At 39.8% G+C, this 20,883-nt stretch overlaps 1 protein-coding gene across 1 annotated transcript in view; it reads left to right on the plus strand.

Annotated features, from left to right (window-relative positions):
• The window catches only part of lactbl1b (lactamase, beta-like 1b), a 100,755-nt gene that overhangs the window by 24,372 nt on the left and 55,500 nt on the right, over positions 1-20,883 (plus strand). Inside the window, exon 2 of the mRNA XM_039754937.1 lies at positions 9,210-9,360. Within this exon, the coding sequence (XP_039610871.1) occupies positions 9,255-9,360 (106 nt within the window). The 5' untranslated portion in view covers positions 9,210-9,254. The remainder of the gene's footprint in view (positions 1-9,209; positions 9,361-20,883) is intronic.

A 20,883-nucleotide genomic window follows, 5' to 3' on the forward strand; every position in this document is an offset into this window, starting at 1 on the left:
TTTATAGAGGTTGTATCTCACAGCCTAATTTCTGGCTTTATGTTAGTTATATTTTTCTTGCTTTGGGTGGTTATGTCAAAAAAACTTGTTGTCTTGTCTGTAAATATACTTTTTCATTTCTTTACTGCTTTATAATGAGTACTGATTTGAGACATGTGATGAGTGGGATAAACAGGACAAGTGTTGGTCACAGAACCCCGAAATTACTGCTATCGTGATAATGGAGTTCTGGTCATACAGCTGCACGGGGCTTAGTTAGTCTCAGTTAGTTAGTACATTCCGAAGCACTTGGTCACTTCTGCTCCAAAAAATGCTCAACACGCACGGCCCCTCTGCCCCCTTCCTGAGCGTCTGGCTACATACTCCGTCCATGGAGCTCACTTTCCCATCTGCCTGCTTCCTCTCATAAATCGCACCATCCTCTGTCCCATTCCTTCCCTTTTCTCCTCTCCTTCCCTTTAATTTCTATGTCTTCCGTTTCTTTATTTACTTCCCTTGTTCTGTTGTGCAGGCTCCCTTTACCACCCTGACTGGATGCAGATACTATCCTCCACCTACTCCGAGGTATAAATGAGGCACCTGACTGACCCACTCACATTTGCACATGAATGCACGATCAGCCAAGCACCCCAGTCAACCCCAGAGCAGCACCTACATGCACATACCCAGACCCGTTTGAAACCTGAGCACTTTGGGACCTGATTACTGTTTTTATTTAAAAATCACGCTTCGCCACGAACCTCTTATCACAAAAGCAAGTTACATAAAATTCATTCAAAAAAAGTTAATTAGGACCAAAAACAGGTCACTAATTAAGAAAAGGGTTAGAATGAAAACCTGAAGCCGCTGCTGTACTCCAGGACCAGAGCTGGGGACCCCTTGTGTAAAGCCTCCAGCAGCCACCATTACTAGACATCCCTTGATGTCTTTAGCTGACAAATGAATCTGAACAACTGAAGTTGGAGGATCTGGTAACAGAAAGAACAACCTCCTTCTTTGATGTCCTGATGGAAAAGGCAAAGAAAGGTCGCAGTCATTTCTCAAGAAACCAGAACAGTAAACAGATGATCCAGTCTTCAATGAATTTTGAGAACTGTCTGCACACATGGTGGTAGTGAACAACACAGCTGAAAGAGGTACAAGTCTCAATGAAAAGTACAGAGACACACTGACAATGGATGAGGAACAGAAACAGTTTATTCTTCAAATAATTACAAAACATCACAAGAGCTAAAGTTGTAGACCTACAAGTCTGGAGCAGTTGTCTGCTGTTCAGTTCGGATGTTATAAAACCTGCCAAATAGAGTGACCTCTAGATGTTGTTTATTTTCATTAAAATGTTGTGTGTTTGTTATAAATATATTGAAGAATAAAAGTAGCCTGATGGAGAACTTGAATCTGTTAGTTTAGTTGGGCCACCACAGCCTCTCAACTTAGTTTTGTGCATACATTTGATCTGAGATGCTCTCGGCTTTTACGTCTTACTGCTTGAGGAAGAGAAAGTGTTGTTACTTTGAGATTTCCTGGTCTAAAGTATTAATAACAGATGACCCGTCTGTTTTCCGCCTGTGTGTGCTTGCATAAGGAAATTAAATACAACTTGACATCAGTTTGGTGCTGTAAACTTTTGGAGCACATAGGAGTCTTTGGAGTTGTTTATCATGACCACGTGTTGAGGGCTACTTGGACATGCCAGTAAGAATTTCAGGGACCTCTGACCGTGTGATAATACTACTACTATTACTGTGACCATAGAGGGCAGATGAAAGAGGAATACGTTTTATCGAAAAGTACAGTGACAAAATGACAAAGGACGAGGAACAGAAACAGTTTATTCTTCAAATGGTCACAAACCATCATGGAGGGCTAGCAAATATTGATCTGATTTTCAATTATTTTACCCAAGAAAACAAGGCAACCCATAAAGGTTGTGACTCACAAATCGTATTTATTTTAGCCACATTGGACACAATTATAGATGGTGCATCAGGCCTTCACAGGGAACATTGATGTGCACACCTATACCCACTTTAACTCTTTGAAGGCTGAATATTTTTTTGCTGTGGCTGCTGTGGGTGCCTCTTCAATGTCTCTGGCAGCAGTGGCTACTAATGAGGGTGGCTCGATGGCTAGCAGAAATACTTGGTGGGATGGCTGCTTGGTTGTCTTCGTGTGGCAGTCACAGTGCGTTGCAATCTGTTTTGTATCTCTTGCCATCATAAGTGGCGGACCTACCAGATGAACATTGCTGTAGTTACATCAGCTGCACGAATGTACCCAGTACTACAATCAGCTGGGAGGCGCTCAAGTTAATGCTGGTACCTCACTTTTGTTTTCAATTTCCATCTCCAGATCACTTGCATCAAAATCAAAGTCCGACAAGTCTGAGTGCGATTCAGCAAAAATATGTAAAACGTCGTTCACAGAGTATTTTACTTTGTGCATTCGCTTTGGCCTCTTCCCAGATTTTGATGCCATTTTAGAGGTTATTTGCTCTTCGTTAGTTATGCACATGAAGGGAACCAAGGTTAAATCAACGAAGCTAACTTTCCTTTTAGCAAAGAGAGTCAAACTAAAATGTCACAGTTTGCAGCTGATTTCCATTCTCTACCCCGAATTTCGACAAAAGTCGACATCTGCCCTGAAAGAGTTAAATTTGACTAATGTAGACTTGCCAGTTAACCTAATATGCACATCTTCTGAATGTGGGAGCAAAACTGGAGTCCATGTAGAGTACTATAAGAGAATGTGCAAACTCGACCAGGCAGTCAAGATTCCAAACCAAGCCTTGAGATCTACCAAAAGGCAACCTCAGAACATTAGAACAATTGTGATGAGAACAGGCCATTCAGCTGAACAAGCTTGCCCTTCCTATTCACATAGATTGTTCAAAATGAAATTAAGTTGAGATTTGAAGGTCCTGAAAGTCCACCACACTACTTGATAATTTATTCCATCTTTCAACAGTTCATTGGCTGAAGAAAACCTTTCTAACATTTGTGCGAAATCTTCCCTTAACAAGTTTCCAATTATGTCCTTGTTGAAGAATTTATTTTAAAATAACAGATGGGATTCACTGTACTAATTCCCTTCATGGTTTTGTTGTGATCTATTATTTATTGAGAATTTCCAACAAAAAATTTTAAACAGTTCAGTCATGTCATCACATCTTAATCTCCATTTGCGTAAACTGAAAAGGTTCAACTCTTTCAATCTCTCTTCATAGCTCATACTTCTCAGTCTCAGTATCAGCCACATCACAAAGTCTAACACGCAGTCAGATTTCAAACCCAAGATCTGAAGTCTATTGAAAGGTAACATTAGAACAATTATGACAAGAACAGGCCATCCAGCCCAATCAGCTTGTCCATCCTTATTCACTTACATTGTCCAAAATGACATCAAGTCAGATTTTGAAGGTTCCTAAAGTCCTACTCTCCATCACACTACTTGTCTCTATAGTTCCAGCCCTGTCCCTATGTTTATGTTGCATGACTTCTTTTAAAATAAGAAATGGAATCCGTCATACTAATTCTATTAAGAATTTTAAACCCTCGATCAGGTCACTTGTTAATCTCTGTTTGTTCAAACTGAAGATGTTCATCTCTTTTAATCTCTCCTCATGGGTTCCACCTCTCAGTCCAGGAATCTGCCTTGTCATTCCCCTGTGGACTTTATGTAGTAGAGGTGTGTGCAATGAACAACACAAACTCAATATAGATACATTGATTTAAATTTATTTTCATTGTAGCTTACTGTAAAATGGAAAGTATATTTTTTCATCCCCGTGTTACAGAAACATTGAATATGGTACCAGAAAATAATGCATCAGAAGTGGAACAGACCAATAAACCTAACAATAATAACAAGCAATAGCAATGCATTTTAGACATCATCACCTGAAAGGAGCAATCAGTAGAAGCAAATGACTTCATTCCCACAATCCCTTACCAACAATTCACTAAAGATCATGGTATTACTAAAATGTTTTTACTTCATTTACTGGGAGCAAACCTGAAGTAACACCACTAACACAAGATGATGTGTGACCATGCATGGTGGCTCATGTTTTGTGTGAGTGAAAGGGAATTCAAATGGATATAGTAAGACCGTTTTGATCACCAGGTCACTTTCAGAAAGTCTCAAGAGTTTTAAAATAACTTCAGTTTAGTTCAAAATGTAGTTACAAAATGAAACATTTGAAGAAACAACAAAATGCTGACCTCCAGTGTTTTTTTTTCATGCATTTAGTCATCCTCCAGTGTAGCATATACAGCCATGGACATATCTGTTGCTGGCCTTACAGCTCAATGAAAAAGTGATGTAGGCTTCCTGAAAAGTGATTACATGAAAAATGATTGCCATCTGTATACCTTTATACCTTTGATATATCATCGAGTGAAGAAAAGCAACTGTGAAAAGAGACCAAGTAGTGCTTATTCTACAAAAATATTCCAAAATGCCCTGGACACATCTGATGGTACCAGAGAAAATATCATAAATAATTGGATTTGAGTGATTTTTCAAACTAGTTGAATTCATATCACACATGTCTCCAATCGTGCAACCAATCATTCAGATGATTTAAATGGAGAAAAGTCGTCTCTCTACTGTTTGGTATCATTGTGTGTCCCACACTGAACATGAACTAGAGAAAGCAAAAGAGAGAGTCGTCTGAGGAGATCAGAAAGAAAATAACAGACAAACATGTTAAAGGCAACGGCTAGAAGACCCAAGGCAAACAGCTTGATGTTCCTGTGACAAAAGTTGTAAATATCATTAGAACTTTGAGTTCTATGGGACTGTAGCCAACCTCCCTGGATGTGGCCACAAGAGGAAAATCGACCCCGGTATAGATAGGACAGTGAGAATGGTAGATAAAAAGCCAAGGACAACTTCCAAAGAGATACAAGCTGAACTCCAAGGTCAAGGTCCATCAGTGTCTGATCGCACCATCCAGTGAGCTCAATAGAAGAAGACCCGGGAGAACTCCACTGTTGAAAGAGATAGAGAGGGGTTGGGAGCAGGCACTGATAGCACGTTGTTGCACCCACCACACAACAAACCACCTGGATTGGGACCTGAGTGCAGTTGGTGACACCTCAGCACTACACTGGAACAGTGTGAGGTTTTTTACGGTGGCTGGATTGCAGTTTTTTCCGTATAAGTTGGAGGACCTGCTTGCAGGGCTTGATGCAGGCTAACATCATACCCAGAGCAAAGCAATTTAAGGTTAAGGGCCTTGCTCAAGGGCCCAACGGAGTAGAGTCACTTATGACATTTATGGGATCTGAAAAAGCAACCTTCCAATTGCTGGTGTGCACAGATCCCTAGCTTCAGAGCCACCATTCTGCCCTACTGTTTAAAGGAAAACTGACTGGAATTTGTTAAATTACCTATTGCCACAACACTTCTGGGAGAATGCCCTTTGGACTGTTGAGACAAAATTGGAGCTTTTTTGGCAAGTCACCATTGCTCTATATCCACAGATGAAATAATGAATCTTTCAAAGAAAAGATCACCAAACCCTCTGTGAAACATGGTGGTGGTTCAGGTTATGTTTTTGGGCTGCTTTTCTGTGTCTGGCACAGTGTGCCTTGAGTCTGTGAAGGGAACAATGAAATCTCAAAACCATCAAGACATTCTGGAATAAAATGTACTGCCCAGTGTCAGAAAGCTCTGTCTCAGTCTCAAGTCATGGATCCTCCAACAGGATAATGACCCATAATACACAGCTAAAAGCACCAAGAATGGCTAAGAACAAAACATTGGAGTTTTCCTATGAGCCCTGATTTGAATCCTATCAGACATCACAGAAAGAACTGAAACATTCAGTCTGGAGATGGCCCTCTTCAAACCTGACACCGGTGAAGTAGTTTGCCAGGAACAGTGGGCCAAAATACCCATTGACAGGTGCAGACGTTTCATGGAAAGCTCCAGGAGTCGCTTGTTTGCATTTGATGGCATCTAAAGGTTGTTCAACAAAATAATAAATTAAGGGTCTCATCGTTTGTGTCCATACCATTTTTATTTGTGTTTCTATTGAGAATATTCTGCTGAATCAAAACTCTAAAGCAAAGTCTTATTTTTGTTAAATACGGAATAAACAATGATGGGTGCCAATTATTTTTGTCAGTTTTAGGTTATTTCAGGGACAATTGTAAGTTCTTTTTTCATGAAGGGGTACCAACAACTTTGCCAACGTTTGTACTTTTATACAAACTAAAGAGGGATGCTGTAAGTGAAGATGTAAGAGGAGACTTGCCTTAAGATGTGCTTATCAAATTGGAGAGGGAGGATGATTTCCAGATTGAGTTCCTAGCTTGGCGTAGAAAAGCAATGAATTAAAAGGCAACACAGATGAAACTGAAGTGATGGCATGATCAAAAAATGAAGACATAATAATACTTGTCACTCGTAGGGGAAGACAATGAAGCAAGTCGGTTCTTTTTAAGGAAGCACTGAAAGCCCAGATAAACATGGCTTAGGCTAAATGGGAGGAGATGTTTGACAGAAAATGTCCTTGCATCAAAAAGAAAAAAATTGCAAATTTGCCTTAAGTATAACACTGCTTTATAGATGGGGCGTTGGTACCGAGGATGAAGGAAGAGGTGATGCCTGGAGGGGATGGAAAAGAAGATGCAGAGGTGGATTTGAGGAAGAACAAGCTTAGATATTAGAAAAGATGTTATGGGGGGTTAAGAGGATCACAGAAAGGTGAGTGAGACATGACTTGTATGGTTGAACTCCGTGCGCAGAAGAAATGATTACTTTTAAAAACGTATAATAAAAGAAGATGTAAAGGGCAAAAGAAGTCATGAAATGCCAAAGAAGAAATGCCTTGCAGAGTGAGGCATTAACAGGGGTTATGATACACTATAAAAATATCATACCGTCATGCTGTTGGAAGGTGAATTGGAAATGACACAGAGCAGATGAAAAATATGGCAGTGTTAATAAGAACAATTTTAAAAAGGCACAAAAAAACAAAGAAAAAAAACCCAAAAATAACTAGTTGTAGGAATGCTCTTGTGCATTCATAGAAAAAAAAATGTTGAAACTCTAGAAGATGAAACTAAGCTTGAAGTCTGTTTACGGTATAAGCAAGAATTATAAAAATAGAGCACATACTTCAGAATTAAATAACTAACAAAGCATGGATGGAAATAATTAAACCAAAAACAGAAACTGATAATAGGCGATAAATAGAAATACAACAATAATCAACAAACAAAAAAGGTAAGCAAGTTAGAAAAAGTAAAGGAAACAAAACACAATATAAATACAAAATAAAAAAAAAATAAAGACCTATGGCTGAGATCCACGTAAAAAGCTATGACAGGTAGAGAATGAAGGTAATGTTATAGGCCTCAGCAAAGTGGTTCAGAACAGTTTGGAGTTCCTTCTCAGAGTAGCTAAGATCATTTTCATAGTGAAGGTTGATGATTATCATCTTACTTATCTTTGTCTTAGACTTAAGGCAGTGAAGATTGAAGAGCTTTTTGTGAACTACAATCGTCATTCAATGTGGTTAAGACTTTGGACTTCAAACCCTAGGGCTGCAGGTTCAAATCCAGCTACTGACACTGTGGATCGAGACCAGATTACATAATATGGTACTTGTTGTATTGATCGATACATAAAGATATCTCCAGGTTATAATTTCCAAATACCTTCTTTATTACAGCAAAATCTCCATCTTACACTCTCCCTCTAGGAACTCCTCTCCCAGTTCTTTATGCAGGTATATAATTTTTGTGCAGTGCCACCTACTGTCCAAAATTAATAACATTAATAACACAGCATAACCATACTAATAGGTAATGATCATCAGATCTAAGTGCTGTTGATGTGAACAGCAGAACAAGCTCAATAGAAGTTCAAGAAGAGTTCCATCTGTATGTAGAACAACTTTTCAAGGTTCCTTCTCCTACATGGTGATTCCTGAAAAGAACTGATTAGACATGGATACACACATCACACTCCTGTATTAGCCCAAGACCCAGATTGCCTTCTAGTGCTAGTATATGTTTAGATTCACAACAAAGATCTGCCATATTCAAGATTCAGTTCTTTTGCTATTGATTTATCACAGCAGGATTTGAGGGAGAGGTAATGGATGGAAGTTTTAATAATGTGATATCTGTTAACATGTAGATGCCAGGGAGCAGACAGGGTTAGTGAAAGGTTAACTTAGGGTTTATGAACTTGATTAGGTAGAACTGAAGGCCACCATCACGAGAGATCACTGTTTTGCTGCAATGTTCTTCTGACATCACCATCATTTAGACGCAGCTTCACCTGTTTTATGTCCTATAAGAGCTGGATCACTGTTTGTTTGAAGCGTCATTCTAAACTTGATCAACATGTGCGACTCCACTAGAATTACAGGCCTGCAGGAGGAAAAGCTTTATGGCCCATCTGATCTCTTGCACCCGATTCTTGCTCAAAGGTCATAATTTAAAGGCAGGGCAATATTATTGCTCATCTTTGCTTGAATAAAAATAAATGCATTTTGAAATCATAAACTGAAAACAGAGACAAGACAGCAGATTAAGCAGAGATTTGTTACAATCAGGCTCATTCCTCCGAAAAACCAGGCAATGTGTTTGTTAGCAGTTCGTTAAACGCACATCAGTGTTCATTTGACCCAGAGGAATGGGACAGTAGGTCTCTACTGAGCCAACCAGAGGTTTACGAATATTTATCATCTGTGATTAAATGAGAAGAATGCTCATGTGCATTTAGACAGGTTTAAGAATTCACAAAGTTTAAGAGGCATTAGTGCACTTTTGATTATTGTTTTTGAGAACGAGACATCATATTTTATGTACTAACACAGCACTAAACTATTTTGCAAAATGCAGCCTGTTTAAGTACAGCATGTTTATATAAAAGTCTGCTTGCTTGGCAGGCTGGTTAGCCTAGTCCCTAAGGCATCACAAGAATACCAATTTGAATTTATTTTATGGCCTTCCTCATCTGTATAAGCAGAGAGAAGCTGCAAAGAGACAGCAGAAGAAGAAGAAGACGGGAGTGTGTGCGTATAATTCAAGTGAGGGAATGGAAGTCCATGTTAGCTTCCTTAAAGGGAATTTATAGCAACCATGTATTTAATAGATACTTAACACTGAGAAATTGTTCTATTTAGTTGCCTCCTTATTCAGAAAAAACAAATTCTAATTTTTTTTATCATCTTTTTCTTCAAGCCGACTTGCGCTGGGAGCCCTCAGGGTGTTACCAAAAATATCAAGATGGAAGTAAAGTGGACACAGCTGGGAATGGTGTTCTTCCTTTGTCTTTCCATTGTCATGACGGGGTGCTTTCTTTGGCAATATAGGCTCCCTAAAATAGAAAGTGGTGAGTCAACCCTCTCTATTTCACTTTCCTTTAATCTTTGGGACATCATTGCTTGGGGCAAAGTTCATAGTGTTGATTGTTTGTATGGTATTATGTACTGTAGTGCTGCCATTAATAATCACTACTGGACACTGATTCAACTCATAGAATGTTATATAATAGGTCTGTTACATTTTTGTATATATTTCCTGGCCACTAGGGGGTGTCACCAATTCTCAAACCCCAGATACAATGACACATCAACAGTCTCAGCTGTTTATTTTCTTCCAAATGACTATTCTGCCCGAAAGGTGGAAGAGGACCAGTAGATGAAATGTAACCAAAACCAGAAAAAAGTCAAAACTGTGGAGATGAAGCCTATTGCACCAAAGCCTAATTGAAGGTCAGAGGGAAAAAGTTCAGAAACCAGAAATGTGAGACAGAACTACGCACTACATTTGTTTGAGGTTTTTATCTAAATTACTGATAGAAATGAATTGTCGCACCAGAATTAAAGGGGTCATGCTGGTGGTGCTGTCTAAAACCACATTCTATGGGAACCTGGAGCAGCATCCCGGTAATGGAAATAATAATATTGAAGTACCCAAATGCCACAGCAAAATAATGTTTTGGCACCATGAAATTTATAATCACTATGATTAGAATATATTATACTGCAAAAGAAACAACACCAAATATTTCAAACACAGTAAATACCACAACACATACTTTTGCTTAGAAGAATGTACTCTTCAAGAAATAAATTTTCAAAGTTAAAATCTCACAACAATACCTCATGCAGAATGTCTTTCTCTGACAAGAAAGAATTCAATTTCTTTTTTTTCCTTCACTTCTATCATGCATGTCTTGTTGTTCTCCTTTTTTGATTCCCTGGGTCAGACGTAGTGGGCTCCATTTTGCACTTCCAAGTACTTCCGATTCTACACGATAGTTTCCAGTAAGCATTTCTGGGTTGTCGAAAACACCCTGGGATAGGGGATCCTCCTTCCAACAGTTCTCCTTGGCAGAACCCGTGGAATCCGACAGGACAGCTCTATGGAAACACAACTCCCATGCTGCCCTGCTTGTGTCCAAATGGGGAGCTCCAAAAGTGATGCTGAAATCTTTGCCCCGACTTCTTTTGGACTCCTGGTGAGGACAAAGAATGTCAACCACCCTGCTGGATGCCCCATTCATTATACAGTCCATCTGTTTTACCGGCCAGGTAAGGATCTTCAATCCATTGCCACAGGGACACCAGTTTCTCTGTTTCTTTTACCAATTCTGGAATCACATTCTAGCTTCCTGACTAAGACAGGAGTGCCCTGTCTTTCTTCAAGACCATCCATTATATTAGCCTCCCGACCAAGCAGGGGAGCAGGAGTCTATCTCAGCTCAGATGTCAGTCCGTCTATACCAGCGGTTCTCAAACTGGGGTCCGCATTGTTTTCCCAATGTTATCGCTTGGCACAAGCCAGCCCTTATTATTTTTATCATAATCAAAAATTATCGATTTTTTCATAGAATCAAAACACCCGCAAACAGTTTTCGTGTATTTTAGACAATTTAATTCAAGAACAGTTTATTGATTTGATAAATTATGGGGGTGCAAAACACGTTTTCCATGAAATGTGTTGTAGTGATTTTTGGATTGAAATGGCACAGTCCTATCCTGATGTTGCAAACATGGCTCTAAGAGTGCTGATTCCATTCGTAACCACCTATGAGTGTGAGACGGCTTTTTCCACACTACTTACTATCAAAACAAAATCTCGAAACAGATTAGACCCAACAAATGATATGAGAGTTGCACTGGCCAAAACAAACATAGAAGAACTGGTTAAGGCAAAGCAGATGCATCCATCCCATTAAAATTTTAACTTAAATTTAATAACTAAGATGTACAGTACGTAATATTATCTGAATAAATAATCGTTTGTCAAAAAATGTTTTATTCACAGCAGCCTGTACCTATGCAGTACTGCGCAGTGGGTATGTGGCACCCTTGTGCAAAATATTTGGCGCCCAAAATTTTCTTGAAATAATATTGATTTTTTAATTTTTATTAAAAGGGTCCGTGAGCCATTGTACGATTTTTAAAGGGACCACCACGCAAGAAATTCTAAAGAAGTTTGAGAACTGCTGCTCTATACAAAATACACCAGTCAGCCACAACATTCAAACCAGTACGAGGTGAAGTGAACAATATTGATTATCTTGGTGCAATGGCCCCTGTCAAGGGGTGGAATATGTATGTGAACAATCAGTTCTTGAAGGCGATGTGTTGGAAGCAGGGAAAATGGGCAAGCGTAAGGATCTGGGTGACTTTGACAAGGGCCAGATTGTGATGGCTAGGTAACTGGGTCAGAGCATCACCAAAATGGCTGGTCTTGTGGGGTGTTACCAGTATGCAGTGGTCACTAGAGTATCTACTAAAAGTGGTCCAAGGAATGACACCTGGTAAACCGACAATAGGGTCATGGACACCCAAAGCTCCTGTAAACCAGGCCCAAGCCCCAAACCCCCCACACCCCCCCACATGCCCTTCCAAGGGATCAAGGAAGTAAAAGGCTGGCCTGTCTGGTCCGATCCCATAGAGGAGCTACTGTTGCACAAATTGCTGAAAAACGTAATGCTGGCCATGAGATGAAAGTGTCAGAACACACAATGTTGTGTGGCCATTGATGACCTCTTTTTACTACCAAAAGTGCCTACAATTAGCATCTGAACGTCAGAACTGGACCATGGAACAAAGAAAGAAGGTTGCCTGGTCTGATGAAGCACAGTTTCTGTTAGATACAGACAAGTGAGTGTGTTGATTTCCTTGGAAAACAAAGGTGGCAGGATGTACTATCAGAAGAAGGAAAGTTTACAGACAAGGTTTGATGCTTTGCACATTTTCTGCTGGGAGACTTTGGGTCCTGGCATTCATGTGGATGTTACTTTGACATGTACCACCAAGTTAAAGATTATTGCAGACCCTTTACACCCCTTCATGGCATTACATGATGGCTGTGACCTCTTTAAGCAAAATAATGTGCCCTGCCAGACTGCAAAAATCATTCAGGAATGATATGAGGAAAATGACAAAGAGTTCAAGGTGTTGACTTGGCCTCCAAATTCTCTAAATCTCAATCTGGTCGGGCATCTGTGGGATGTGCTGGAAAAACAAGTATGATCCTTTGAGGACCCACCTCCAAACGTACAGGATCTGCTGCTAACGTCTTGGTGCCAGATACAACAGAACACCTTCAGAGATCTTGTGGAGTCCATGCGTCAATAGGTCAGAGCTGTTTTGACAGCATGAGTAGGACTTACACAATACTAGGCAGGTGGTTTTAATCTTGTGGCTGATCAGTGTGTGTATACTGGTGGCCTCCAGAGTGAGAAATCCACCATTATGCCTTGATCGAATGTTGAAACAAGTACTACTGGGTTCCCTTCACATTGGTTTGGGACTACTCCAGACTGTGTTTCTTTATTATTTACTGTACAGAAAACTCTTACCTGTACAACTGAATCACATGCAGATGACACCATTTCTTCCAGCTGGTGTAGATATTCCTCAGTTGCTTCCATTGTGGTTTTGATCCCTGCCAACATGTATTCTAACTGTTGTAGTAACAGTGTTTGCAGTGATTGCAGCAATATATGAATGGTATCCATTTCCATGTCGGGTCAAGATCCAAACCGAAGGGAACTTTAGTCATTTCTGACCCTCAGAAGTGAATCATTTGGGTCATGCTGCTCTTGACCAGACTCAATTGGGCTTCCCTGAGGATCCTGGGAATTGGAGTCCGGACATGGTTGTATAGGGCCAGTATGCTCTGTTTTAATCAATTTGGCAACAGAGTTCAGACACTCCATTTAAGACCCTTTGTCATCTTTAGAAGGTGAAAGAAAGTCACAAACCCCCAGGTTTCTCATTGGGACATCTTGCTTAGTAAATCTGGTGTTGTCAGGGTGGAAAGTGGCATCTTAGCAGCTTTGATGCACATGGACATCTCAGCTACTTGGTCAGAGAGCTGTAGAAAATGAGAGATAGTCACGATCAGTCTGACCACTTTTTTACAGTTAGAGTCTGCAACATTATCTTTAACAGTTTTCAGTGTTATGGGTACCTTGAAGGGACATACCTTTTGCCCTCCCATTACAAGGACATCCTCATCAAAGATAATGCCCCACGTATCTTGAACAACAAGCTCTTGTTACCAGTGTAGATCCCTTTTTTGCATCCTGTATACTGGCCAGCTGTCATCATCCAAGTCCATATGTTCTCCAGCTCTTTTTCTGCGTGGTAAACATCCAGGACTCCCGTGTACGCTGGTCTTCCTGGCTGATTTCCTGATTATTATAGCTGTGGAAATGCCACAGAGTGTGTTAGATGTTTCAGCGATCTGGGTCTGGACACAAACTTTTTTATAAACATGTTCATGGCAAAAGGATGGCCTGAAATCCTGCCATGCCAAATGTGACCAGAGACAGAGACAACCTAGTACAATCCTTACTACTCTCCCCTTCTCATACTGAGTATTGCCTGCTGCCACCTGACTCTTACTCCTCTAGATATGGCAGCAGGCTCCTTTTAAGGTGGACCTGGGAGCACTTCCGGTAGCATGATTCGGCAAGTTGGAAGTACTTCCGGGTCAAAAGAAAGCCAGGGAGGTCCTACCCTGGCAGCGCCCTGTATCGTCCCCCAGAGATCCCTACAGGAATTCACTTCCGGACTCCAACTTACATGCAGCCCTGCAGATGAGCAAACTGAGATTCCATATGATGGACACTGCCACCTATTACAGCGGGGAATGAACTGCTGTCTCTTGCTGATTCCTGTAGCCTTTGGGCATCCCAGTCAGGATAGGAATCATAAGGCATCCCAGCTAGGTATTGTCCCCATTTAGTCCATTCCTCTGTTATGGCATCCCGGATGGGTAAGGAATACATCTCTGTCCTGTCGAGGATTCCGATCTGTCCTGTGGGTCATCAACGATATATATATATATATATATATATATATACGAGGTCTCTGGAAAGGGGCGTGTGGTGCTTCTGATATCTATGCAAAAGAACGAAGGTCCAAGTCTTTAGAGTCCTGGTGATTCCAGTTTTGCTATATTTTTGCGAGACATGGATGCTGTCCAGTGACCTGAGATGAAAACTGGACTATTTCTGTACTGTGTCTCATGAGAGAATCCTTGGGTATTGCTGGTTTGACTTTGTGTCGAATGAGTGGTTGATCATGGAGTCCTGAATGAGGCACATTACCTGCATTGTGAGGGAGCATCAGTTACGGCACTACGGCCATGTGGCGTGATACCCCAATGGTGATCTGGCTCACGGGATCCTCATTGTTGAGGACCAGAGTGGCTGGACTAGGCCAAGGGGTAGCCCATGTAACATCTGGCTGCAGTAGATAAAGGGTTATTTCTGGAGGGTGGGATGGCCTGGGGGTTGCCAACCAGGATTCCAAGCTGATTCATTGTGTGGTAGGTGCGGCAACGTGCTGTACCAGTGCATGCTCCCCAACCTGACCTGACCTATAAATTGCATATATAGTATAAAATATAATTCTTTTTATATAATTTAAATTTCATACTAAATTATATAAATGTTTAAAAATATCTATTTTTATTTATTTTTTAAGTAATCTGAAGGCAAATACAAATAAGTCTCCAGGATGGCATGAGTGTCCATTACAAATTCATCTGAATTCTCCATCCATACATACACTAGTAGTAATTACTACTACACAATCACATTCTGCAAGACATTTCCTTTTTCTCAGTATTCATGATAATGCATATAGGAAGAGAGAAATTTGCAGAACAGTAACGCTGCATAACACTTATGAACTGGAGTGTGTAGGAGGAGAACGGGCTCCCCGGCTGGGACAGAAATTGTTCCATTGTCTGGATGGGAGACCAGTACAATGATGCACACAGTTTGGCCAGCGAGACATCGAAATGAATTTGTACCTGGTTGGAATGTCTTAAGATACGGACTGAAGAGAACAGGGGATCGGGATTCATTCCATCCCTGAAACGCTGAGTGGCAGTGGTCCTAATATGGTAACCCAATCAAGACACCAGCAGGGGTACTTGGGAATTGAAGTCCAGAAGAGCAAAGCTGTCAAGGTCTCTGGGTGCTGATAAAGGGTGCTGTCAGGGTAGGACCTTCTTACTTTCTGTATGGCCCGGATATGCTTCCAGAAAGACACGGCATGCCAATGGAAGCATTCCCAGTTCCAACTTAAAACGAGCATGCTACCTCATATCATTAAGTCAAAGTCAGGATGCAGCAGGCAACACTCAGCAGAAGGTAGTAAGAAGGAAGAATTCTTAGTTTATTTTTTAAGTTTTGTATAATACAGTAATGGTTTCAGTTTGGAGAGGTGATTGTGGAAAGTGCTTTGGAGGAATTAATACCTTTTATTTTATTCTAAAAACTCAGCTATTTTATTGTGTCTTGGGTTCGGGTCTCTCTGGCACCCCTTGTGGTCAAAAGTGATACTTCTAAACTCCCACCTAAATAATTATACAGGAGCAAGTCAGACATGAGAACCAATAAAGAAGAATGTGGGACAGATGATGAGAGCGATGGTCATGCTTTCCTAAAGGACACGGGAAATGGAATCAGTTTAAATTACAGAGTACAGAACTTGAGAGAAATTCAAAGGAAATCACTATAATAATACTTCCAAACAATGAAATAATATAAAATGAGTGTACATCTTAACACATAAGAAACAGATAAAATAGAAGACTGATTGATGTGAACAGCTTACTTTTTTAGAACAAATGTCAGGCAATTTATTTTCTATGTTAGGAGATCATTTTATAGTAATGAAGGATTATTTGTTGAAATCACTTGCACAACATTTATAATTATTTTTGTGCTTATGTTTTCTTACACAAAATATACATAAAATCAAAATAAAAATGGGATACAGGCAGCACTAAAACCACAATTCAATCTGATCTGATACCATCTGCACTATTCTGCAGTTACCATAGACTGGGTTAAATGTGAAACATCCTTGTCATTTTCTCAGATTTTTTTTCACAATTAAATTAATTATAAGGTGAATGGATTTTTCTGGGCCTCGGGGACATTGGATTGATCCATCAGTAGAAATTATTTTCTTTAAATTGTCTACAAATAGCCAACAAATTTGGGTCAGTCAGTTAACCAGGGTCAAATAGCTATATTTATATGGTGACATATCTAGCAGGTAAGATTAACTTTAAATTTTCCATTTTTTTTATAACCTGAAGTACTTTTAAAAAAGTATTCAACCCCTTGGAAGTATTATATTATATTATACAACACTGAATCCCATTGCATTTAATTTGTCTTTTTTGACACTGATCAACAGAAAAAACTCTCTTGAATGTCAAAGTAAAAACAGATCTCTGCCAAATGGTTCAAATTAAATACAAATAAAAAACACAAATTAATTGATCTCATAAGTATAGCAAATCAATTAAATGATTTAATTAGCAACAAAAACTGGTCACTAAGAAAATTGGTAAAAAACTAAAAAAATCTAAAATAAAATAAATTTCACAGTATAGTGCAAGGGTGAGTACAGAAACAGCAATGCTGCCTCCGAGCTCTAGGAGACTTCATATTTAATCTGTTCATGTTTTATTTATAGTTTGTTGGGTGATTTTCTTCCACATAACAAAGATATGCAGGTTAAGGTAATTGGTGACTCTAAGGTCACATCATGTGTGCCCTGTGAAAAGTAATATCCTGTCCAGAGTTGGTTCTTGCTTTGTATTCGAAGCACCAGGATAGGCTCCAGCTTCTGGGAATCCTAAAACTGCATTATAAATATGTGAATATACAGAATTTAACTTCATATTAACCTACAGTTCAAAAAATGTACTTATTTGACTGAAACTTTTATGAAGAGCACCTTACAATTCAAAGGGTGCCAGTGTTTCTGTTTATCTGCTAATGGAGGTCCGAGTGTAATGCCTTATCCACTTGCTGCTCACAGTGATTGCTGATGAACATAACATTTCTAAGAATGGGATATTGCATGAGATCCCATCTATGTTATTTTTAATGCATTGGTTTGAATCTCTCTGGTAGTTTAGCATTACGTGCCAGTCCTTCAAGAGTTATCACCCCACACACAGGGGCTGTATGGGTCTCTGATCTGGAAGATAAACCTGTTTTTTAACTGGCAGGGTAGGTCACCAGTCATCATAAATCTCCCAGAGCTATTTCTAGGGGGATTTCTCCTGGGCACTACATCTATAGCACAAGGCAGTATTTAGCTCTTGAGATTTTCCGTCCTCTTAAATTAATCGGTTTCATTTGCTGTTGGCAGATTACTTTAGCCTGCAAATAGAAATTCATTAGACGTCTGTGTGAACTGAATGTGTGGTAAGTGCTTGTGGTGTTTAATAAGAAAGGCCATGGGAAATCCTGTTGTGTTTAACAAGAACATTTAGAATTTGGACGATTCTTTTCACATACACTGACAACTGATTTATGAATTGTTCTGTCATTAGCTGCCGAACCGTAGACAATTCTGACATATACAGTATAACACGTTGTGAAAGGTTCACCTGTAAACATATCTGCCCCCAAGTCACCTCGCTGAATTATTATTGTGTAGAAGCCATACTGTAAATCTTATGATTAGTGAAATTTGTTAGACTTAAAAACTAACAATCAAAAAAAAAAGTAAAAATTAAAAAATAAAAAGCATTAAAACAGACTCTGCTATCCTGGACTGGATATAACAAGTTCAGTGTGGATGAGGTTTGCTTAAATCAGGCCGACAGAGTTCAGGTCTTTTATACACATAATGCTGTGAAGTCACATCATTTTTAATACATTTTATTTATAATTACAAAAGCAATAAACATTACTCTAATTAGCTTTATTCTTTAAAGCTTACACATATGCATTAATTCTCACAATGTATGTAGTAAAATATTTCAAAAAACAATATATATTTTATTTCCTCTGTGACAAGGTTATCGTCATGACCCTCAACTGGATGATTTCTCAAATCTCAACAACAGTTTACCTTGAACAGTTCAGGTCATGTGACAGACGTAAACCCCTCGACTGTTTCTTGGGACATCTGATAAATTATTGTCACAACTCTACGGGGGCGTGCCAACCACCCAACCCGATACAGATTGACGCAGGAGGCACACTAATAAAAAAACACAAATTTTTTTTTTATTTTTGTTTCTTCACTTATGGGCAATGTCTTCCCTGTTTCTACAAGTACAACATAGTCCAAAGAACTAACAGCCTACAATACTTTACTTTCCTTCTCTATTTTTTTATTTTCTCCTGTACTCCTCCTCAGCAAGCTTCATCCACCTTCCACCCGACTTTGGCTCCCTCTCCTGGCCGGGATGCCCGTCCAACCCATTTGGCATCTACACTATTCAAAGAGGCACTCTGGGCCTATCATCACTAGATGGCCAAAACATCTAAAATGGCTGTCCTCAATCGTTAGGAGTAATGACTCTGCTTCAAGGCTACCATGATTTAAATCATTCTTTTACATTTGGGGCTAAATATATATCACAACAATGGTTTTCATTCTCAGTCTTCCTTTAAAGCTGCTGGCTCACTTACTGGACCCCATGATGAACTCACCTTTACCCTCTAAACAAGGGATTCCCAACTCCAGCCTAGAGGACTGCAGTGGCTGCAGGTTTTCATTCTAACCCTTTTCGTAATCAGTGAGCAGTTTTCACTGCTAATTAACTTCTCTCCCCTTCATTTTAATAGCCTTTTTTAAGGATTCAATCCATTGAATTGATTCTTTTCTTCATTAAATGGCAGTCAAACAAAAATGAGACATGAAACAAGCAAACAGATAACCAGCTAAATCATGGCTTCTAACGCCAACCAGTTTCACTCCAACCAGTCTCTTAATGAGAAGTCGATTCTTGCTGTGAATGAAACCGCTATTTAATTCCATGTCTTGTTGCTGCTCTCATTCTGCCACAGCAGACATTTCCAAAATTTTTGAACTCTGTCAAAATGTTTTGGTCACCTGATCAGATCGACTTTACTGAGACCTTCACCTTTCTTTATTTTCAGATACTGTGGTTAACTGGTCATGTGGTGGCTTGTTCTGTGTCTCATTGTTGTTTGTCTGCTACTGTATATACTCACGTATAAGATGGGCTTTGAAACCCCAAAAAATCGATCATAAAATTAATAAAATACACCTGTTCAAAAATGCAACAGTTACATTTTTTTAACAGGGTGTGAGACACATAAAACACAAAACTGTGCAAACGTCGCTTTGGAGTAGCTCGGGTATTACCGTGTGGTCACGTAGGCACAACAGAGAGAGAGAGAGGTTAGGAGCACGCGCTGATAGAGCACATTGCCACACCCACATAGAAATAAAGGCAGTGTGCTCCATGGTTACTCTCTCAGTTGGACGTTAGTATGTCATAATCTCTTGGACCAATAGCGTGAGTTTTCCGCATTCGACTTATACGACTGACATTATAAAATACCAGAAATTATACGTTAAAATCAAGTCCTGACTTATCCACGGGAGAACTTATCCGTGAGTATATACAGTAGTGGTGGCTCTGAGGCTACAGATCTGTGCTGGTATCCAGAAGGTTGCCGGTTCGAATCCCCATCACTTCCAAAAGAGATTCTACTCTGCTGGGCCCTTGAGCAAGGCCCTTAACCTGCAATTGCTCCAGGGGCGCTGTACAATGGCTGACCCTGTGCTCTGACCCCAAGAGGTATGCGAAAACGAACAAATTCCTAATACAGTGAACCCTCGTTTATCACGGTTAATCCGTTCCAGACTCTACCGTGATAATGAATGGATGAATTTTCGCGAAGTAGGATTCTTTATTTATAAATCGAATATTTTCACAGTTAGAGTATAGAAAACCTGTTTAGGACCTTCTAAATAAGTTTTTTAACATTATTAGAGCCCTCTAGGCATGTAATAACACCCTTTAGTCACCATTACACTCGTATTACCCAATATATTAGACAAAATAAGAGAAAATAAGACATATTAGACGTTACAAATATCATATTACTAGGTGCACTTGCCTTTTAAGGCGACCGACTTTTATCCTCAATTTTTGTGCGCTCCATGTGTACATCAGGCATGTAAGTGTAGGGAATGAGAACATCAAAGTGTCCATTCATAACATCTCCCGAAAACCTAAGCTTTTTTTTATCCCCTCAAGTGCCTGTCCAAAGTCGTACAATGTCAGCCCGAATCTGTACCGCTAAAGACGGAGTTTCATGCACTAAATAAGCTATAGATGAGAATAAGCAAGCACCATCTCCCCTGATATTTACTACGCGGTGAGGCATTTGTACTCCATCAACATTAATTATTTCCAGAGACATAATTTTGTCTATTTTTCCAGCGCATCACGTGCAAAAGCAAGGGAACGATGAGAGCACCAGAACTCTGCTCACATCGCGTCGCTTCGTACCTCAAGCCACAAGTAGTAAGTCTGTAATAAGCGGAATACCGCTACGCTTTGCACTCACTGGACGGAAGGACAA

Source organism: Polypterus senegalus, chromosome 6 (genome assembly GCF_016835505.1).
Source record: "Polypterus senegalus isolate Bchr_013 chromosome 6, ASM1683550v1, whole genome shotgun sequence".
Taxonomy (NCBI): Eukaryota; Metazoa; Chordata; class Cladistia; order Polypteriformes; family Polypteridae; genus Polypterus; species Polypterus senegalus.